This window comes from Austrofundulus limnaeus, unplaced genomic scaffold (genome assembly GCF_001266775.1).
Source record: "Austrofundulus limnaeus strain Quisiro unplaced genomic scaffold, Austrofundulus_limnaeus-1.0 Scaffold28, whole genome shotgun sequence".
NCBI classification, from domain to species: domain Eukaryota; kingdom Metazoa; phylum Chordata; class Actinopteri; order Cyprinodontiformes; family Rivulidae; genus Austrofundulus; species Austrofundulus limnaeus.
Genome location: NW_013952430.1, coordinates 2294084 through 2300432, shown reverse-complemented (window position 1 = coordinate 2300432; position 6349 = coordinate 2294084). Strand labels below are relative to the sequence as shown.

At 37.8% G+C, this 6349-nt stretch overlaps 2 protein-coding genes across 2 annotated transcripts in view; one reads left to right on the top strand and one right to left on the bottom strand.

Moving 5' to 3' along the window:
* Positions 1 to 5937, bottom strand: part of parga (poly (ADP-ribose) glycohydrolase a) — a gene marked incomplete at its 3' end in the record, with an annotated part of 10029 nt that extends 4092 nt beyond the window's left edge. The window contains 7 exon segments of the mRNA XM_014005114.1: positions 2872 to 2946; positions 3383 to 3460; positions 3595 to 3717; positions 4212 to 4344; positions 4443 to 5102; positions 5262 to 5315; positions 5795 to 5937. Coding sequence (XP_013860568.1) covers positions 2872 to 2946; positions 3383 to 3460; positions 3595 to 3717; positions 4212 to 4344; positions 4443 to 5102; positions 5262 to 5284 — 1092 coding nt within the window.
* Positions 5938 to 5955: 18 nt separating this feature from the next.
* The window catches only part of spock2 (SPARC (osteonectin), cwcv and kazal like domains proteoglycan 2), a 43116-nt gene continuing 42722 nt past the window's right edge, over positions 5956 to 6349 (top strand). Inside the window, exon 1 of the mRNA XM_014005021.1 lies at positions 5956 to 6031. Coding sequence (XP_013860475.1) covers positions 5956 to 6031 — 76 coding nt within the window. The remainder of the gene's footprint in view (positions 6032 to 6349) is intronic.

Here is a 6349-nt window from a genome sequence, read left to right as displayed (position 1 = left end):
ATATTAAAATATAGGCATGGGAATTTATTTTACCATTCATTTCTCCATTTTTTTCTAATTGTCGTCTTAGTAGGGTGAAAAACAGCTGTTGCTAAAACTATAAGAAAAAAAGCATTCTGATTAAAAGATTATCTTCTAAACAAATTACAGCAAACAACGGGACGTCCTCCTAGGCAACAAAATCAAAGCCAGTGTGAGGGAAGGAAAGGTGTACTGCTGGTAAAAAAAAAAAAAAAGATGTGTTTCACATCTTGGATATCACAACCCAAACATTTGTAAGATCAAATAAAATGCAGCAGAGCCACTCGCTGCACAGAACCTTATTCAGAGGAAACTACCATCAATCTGAGGAAGAACTCGGCGAAACCGAGGCATCCATACGTCAGCTGCAGCTTACCTCAGCATCCACGGGCAATTCCCTCTAAAATAAACACCCAGGTTTTTCATCATACACCCAGATTTACAGCACAATCATTTATGAGTGTATTGGCTTCGAACGTCACCGTCATCAATCACTTGCCTCGTTCTATCAAGGTAAGCAAGGGAGCTGGTGCTGATTAAATGGACCTTCTGGAGCAAATGCAAATGACCAATTGTGGGAAGAGTGGCAGGCTGGTTGGATTTTCAAGAGGAAGTCCTCTGCGGTTGACTTGGCTTGGAACATTTTTATGGCTGCAGAGCAGGTCTGACTAAATGCTGTCAGAAGTAATGAGCTGGCAGACATCATAAAGTGCTCCAGTGGGACTAATAGATGGTAGTTGGTGATGCAGCAGGATGAGGGCAGAAAGATGACAGTACTACATTTTTACAGCTAAAGCAGCAAGCTGGCCTCAGGGTTAAGCTACAGACGCAAATCCTACATTTTACATCAGTAAACGTAACACTATTTAACACGGGACGCTTCAAGTCTAATGATAGATGAGCAAATGGTGAATTAAGTTCTCAACTTCTACATGTTCTGGTTACAGGTAATCATATTTCTGGCAGGTCAAACTTGAAAAAATTAAAAGGTTTAATGTAGAGGGTATTTAATTGCTGGTTTCCAAATATATTTACAAACAGAAGTTTTTATTCAGTCAGTTAATCAAAGTGATGAAACGGAGAGCCTTCAGCTGTGGTTTTGTCTTGGCGCTGAATGTTTTCAGATAAGAGCAACATCGCTTATTCTCAAACTGTATTCCCGCTCAACCCTCAGACATTCATCAGAAAATGACACCGTGACAGTTTCATTCGGCTGAGAGGAAAACACTAAGGTGATTTACAGACAAGACATAATTTGGATAACTTTTTCCCCCCCCACTCCAATGGCTATTACACACTAAGCGGAGTGTCAATCATAGCCCTAGGGGCAAATGCACCGCCACACAATTACCCTTGAGCTAAAAATATGTCGCTCAAAATTTAACTGGGTGGTCTTGGCTGAGGTGTGCAAAAAATTGTTTTCAAGAACAGATTTTTTTAGGAAGAGACTAAGAATAATATTGAGGGTGGGGAAAAAAAGGACTTCGGCAAAGATTTTGTCAATGCAGCACCCAGAAATGTGTAGTCATGTCTCGTGTCCGTTTTTTTAATTACTATTTAAATCTAATGTAAAGTAGTAAAGAAACCATGCACACAAAGATGTATATTTTTAATCAGCTGCGACTCATTTTGTGATTTTCAAACTTTTACTTGCCCTCTTCCTGGGACTCTGCTTAAAAAACTTTAAGAAGCAAAAAAAGAAAATAAATGTAAGCTAGGCTCCACACGCTCAGAGAGTGGGCAGTAAGACAAGCCTGGAAAGGCAACTCTCTTGATGGCCACTTGGAGTCCTTACAAATTTAATGGAGCCTTTTAATTAAATTGGCTTAAGCTATAAAAAGCTTTGGTTGCTATTGATCTACAAGCTTTCTGCCTGACCCTGAGAAATTATTTTGAGAATAAGAAAGAAAAAAAAAGAGCAATGCTCTCCTTTTAGCAGGATAATTTACGATGAGGGGACAGACATGAGGCCTGCTCACCTTTCTTACTGTCTTCGCTCAACTGTGACAAAAGAATAAAGATTTTTTTATTATTATTTCACCTAAATTTAGGAGACTAAACTAGCCAAAAAAAAATTTTTCAAACAAATGTGATTCATCAAATACAGGCCATTAACGTATGTCTAAAGCTTATTTTTGATGAATTATATATTCAATTTGCTGAGCATTTTAAGTTTAGATGTCAAGAAATTGCAACTTTTTAGAAAGTCGTTTACATAACACTGAACGATTAATTGAAAAATCTCCAACTGCTTTTAAATTTACTTTTCTAATAGCGAAACAAAGTCACTTCTTATACTTTAACCCCAATATGAACATTATTCTAACAGGAATGCGATTACAGTCCCTGATCGTCTGAACAGAGGACAGAAAGCGTGAAGAGGAAGGAGACGTATAAACGAAAACATTCCCCTGGTTCTTCTGCAACAGCTGTTGAAGCTATAATCTGCACTCATCAGTCCAAACTGTACAGTGCTCCCAGGTGGCTCTTAAGCATCTAGTGGGGACGATACACAGCAGCTAGATTGCATTCAAAAGAAAAGAGGCAGACTTCTTTAAAAGGTCTTTAAAAAACCATCAGCTTGTTTTTCTATCTTCAGAAATTTAAATTGTACATTTAAAGCATATTAAATACTGAATTACTGAGTGTTTTTTTCTTAAATTCCACTGAAATGCAAGTAAAAAGAGATTAAAACGTGTTTTTTTCAAGTGTTGTGCCTTTCCAAGATATTTTTACAAGAGTACAGCATACAATAAAGTACATATGTTAATGTAAGTAGCATGTAAAGACAGTATTTTAATATATATATACATTTAACTATGATAAGAACTAATGCTTTGGATCACTTACCTCTGTGCAAAGAAGGTTCAAGGCAGTGAAGTCCCATTTCTTTGCACTGGCTGTGTGGTACCTCAGTATTGCATCCTGAAATACAAATAGAATCAGAAATTATTTAGTTATAAATAATTTATGATATAGACATTAAAAAAGGTTCATCAGGGTACCAAATTTGTCAGGCACTCCGATTTTAACAGTTTTATGCTCACATTAAAATCTAATTGTAAACTCTGCCATCATGTGGTTGTTTATGGAACATGTTTTGAGTGTTTGAAAGTTTTCAGATTTTAGGAGGGAAGAAAATATGAGCACAAAATCTACAAAAGGCAGATTAAAAACTAAATGGCATCTGTTTTTTTCCCTCTTTGTTTCAAACACAAATGGACAAGTTTGTGAAGTGTTACTTAAGCACAACATAGAAAACTTGACGAAAATAGTGATCACTGCTTGATAAAACACTACATCTAGCTGATCTCTTTCTAAAAACCCTCCAAATGATTTCAGACATGTGCAGCTGTCTTACCCTCACATCCAGACAACTTTTGAAGCCTCTCTGCAGGGCATTTCGGATTAGCTCCCACCGACTTTGAAGACCGCCGTCCTACATGACGTTAAAAATTAACAATAAAGCACATTTTACAATAAATTCCATAGGAGCATATTTTGCCATTTTGTCATATAATTACATGTAAATAAAAGCTGTGATTCATTTAAAGCACAGGTCTACACGTTTACCTCAGTCTCCATAGGAAAGAGATTCTTCTCAGAGCAGGGCATCTTCACCGAAACGTCATCCCATGCGTCTCTGAACTTAGAGGGGTACGGGACGGGGGCCTCACCCTCTCTGAGGAGATCTGTCTGTAACAGAAAATTAAAGAAAGAAAGAAAATACATCTTTACAGATTACTTCTGACCAATACAGAAGCCTAATACCTTAACTTTATATTAAGGTGCATAGGGAAAAAAGCAGTTTAACTGGCTTAACAGTTTCATAAAACAGAAATCCTAAGAGTAAATTTAGTCTTATAATTAGAGGACAAGTGTATAGTTTGGTAGTGCGAGAAAATAAATTGCTGCAGCAACACAGCAGAACTGCTAGTGTTCTTGTGGGACTTGTAGTGGAAGACAAACTGATGAGATCTCTACTGACACCAGGCCCAGAGGGAGTTCAGCTCGGCCCAGTGTCACCTTTCTTTTCATCTTATTTATGCTGTCTTTTTATTTAAACATTGTTTCTAATTAAAGCAACGAGGGTATACCTTGCCCTTTCACCTCTGCATCCTTGTTCTGACAACAGCCTTTTTCCCTCTGCAAGCGAAGATCCACACATAAACAAGTGGTTGTTAACTCACCCTGATCGTGACGGAGTGATTAGGCGTTGCTTTCAGGGGAGACAGAGGAGGGGCACACTGCGGTAGTCTCTTCAGCCCATCTATGGGCGTCCCCAGCCAGCTTTTGTCAAAGTTCTGCATTGGCAATGAAACCCTGCAATATTGTGCAAAATTAAGAGTGAGGACCATTGTAAATTGCACAAAATGAAGAGCAAGCCACTCATTATATAGGAATAAAATATTTAAATGTACCCTCTGAAACTGGCATCCGACTGGTTTTCCTTTAGGTCTTGACTCATATTAGATGAGGTACTGCACTCCATTTGCTCATCCTCATCTTCAGCGTTTATGTCAGGATGAACTCTTCCTTTTGCCAGTTTTTCAGAGTCTGAATCGTTGACAGCCTGCTGAGATTCCACCACCCGAGACTTTTCAAAGCCAGAGTCCTCTGTACATGGGCTTCCACCTTCACACGTAACTGCAGAGTTGTTGCTAAACGTGGTTTTACATACTGGGCTATCAGGGCTCGGCACTTTTTCGTCATCAAGTATACCTTCAACTTTCCTGTGACCAACTTTCAGACAAAGTTTGAGTTTTGGATTTTCAGGGCACGCACCAACACAGGTTGTTTTACCCGGGTGTGGACCGGGAGACTCAGGTCTCCTGGATTTCTGCCCATTAGAGCTGGGAGTTACAGCTGCATTACTTTTGTTGTCTGCAAGAACAGACTCATCCGGTTGATGCGAAGGCTCACAGTCCATTGAATTCTGAGAATCTAAGCTACTGGGCATGTCTTCAGTTGGTGTGGGGTCTTTTGTTGTGTTAGACATTGGCGGAGCAGAGAGACCCACATTTTCATTTGTTTGTGAAGCGTCATTGCTTTTCTCTTCTGGCTTGACTTCATCGGTCAAACTGTACAGGATAAGAACAATAGAAAAACATAAAAAGCAGCAAAACTATTAAACAAAATGCGGTCACGGCTATGCAACTTTACCTTTAAGTGGCAATGCTCAGATTATAACAGCACAACTTTCTATTAAAACCAAATAATAAATTAGAATATGTGTTTACCTTCCTTGAGAATCCATTGTCATCTATCTTTGACAGGGTATGAATCCAAATTAACTGCGGAAAAAGAAAACAGATACTCAGTGTCAAAGTTTTGAACACATCAGCAGATTTTTACTCTTTTTTTTTTCAACAAGAAAACCCGGAAATAATCAGGTTTTTGATACTATAAGCAACGTTTTAAATATGATTTGGCTGAGATTTCTGTAACTACTTTAAGAATATTAATTCGTTCAATAACGCTTGGCAAATACTAAAAAGTTGATGCAGCTGACAAGGTATCATAAACTAACGATAAGCTAGCAAACTGCACGTATTTATCTGCAGTCAGTTGTATGTGGTTGTTTTTAATAATGTGGCTCACTATCTTCAAGTCAATACATCTTGTAAAGCTAATAAACAGCGAGCTAATGACAGCTCAGACGTGCTACCAGAGCTAAATGTTAGCTTTTTTATTTATTATTAGCTTTATTCGCTACCTTCCATTATTTTTGCACAGCACCGTTAAAAAAAGGCATTACCACGTTTCAACTTACAAGTCCCTCTTTGCGTGAGACGTCCGAAAGTGACGCATTACTCTGTCATGTTAGCATTTGTCAAGAGAAACTGTATCATGCTACTTTTAAATATTGATTAACTTTCACTTGCAGCTGAAAAACAGCGGAAGAGCCTGGACAGAAAAAAAGGAGGCGGGATCATGCGGTGGTATCCTAGCAACGCGGACAAAAAGCAAGTTAGTGTCGTGAAAAAGTACGGAGCCCCGTTGATGCCAGGTTTCAAAATTTTTCTTTATTTTTTTATTTATTGCTTTTAATCAGTAAAGGCAGTGAAATTTACAGTAAACATTGTAAGATGAACGAAACAAAATTACTGAGCTAACAACTTCATCTTTGATGAAAAAAACCATTGCTAAAAAAATCTAATTAAAACATAATATTAATAAATTAAGAACTAAAAATTATAGGGTTTTGACAGTAAATTCTTATTCAGAGAACCAAGCACTGTCCTTAGTTAGTTAGTTAGTTAGTTAGTTAGTTAGTTAGTTAGTTAGTTAGTTAGTTAGTTAGTTAGTTAGTTAGTTAGTTAGTTAG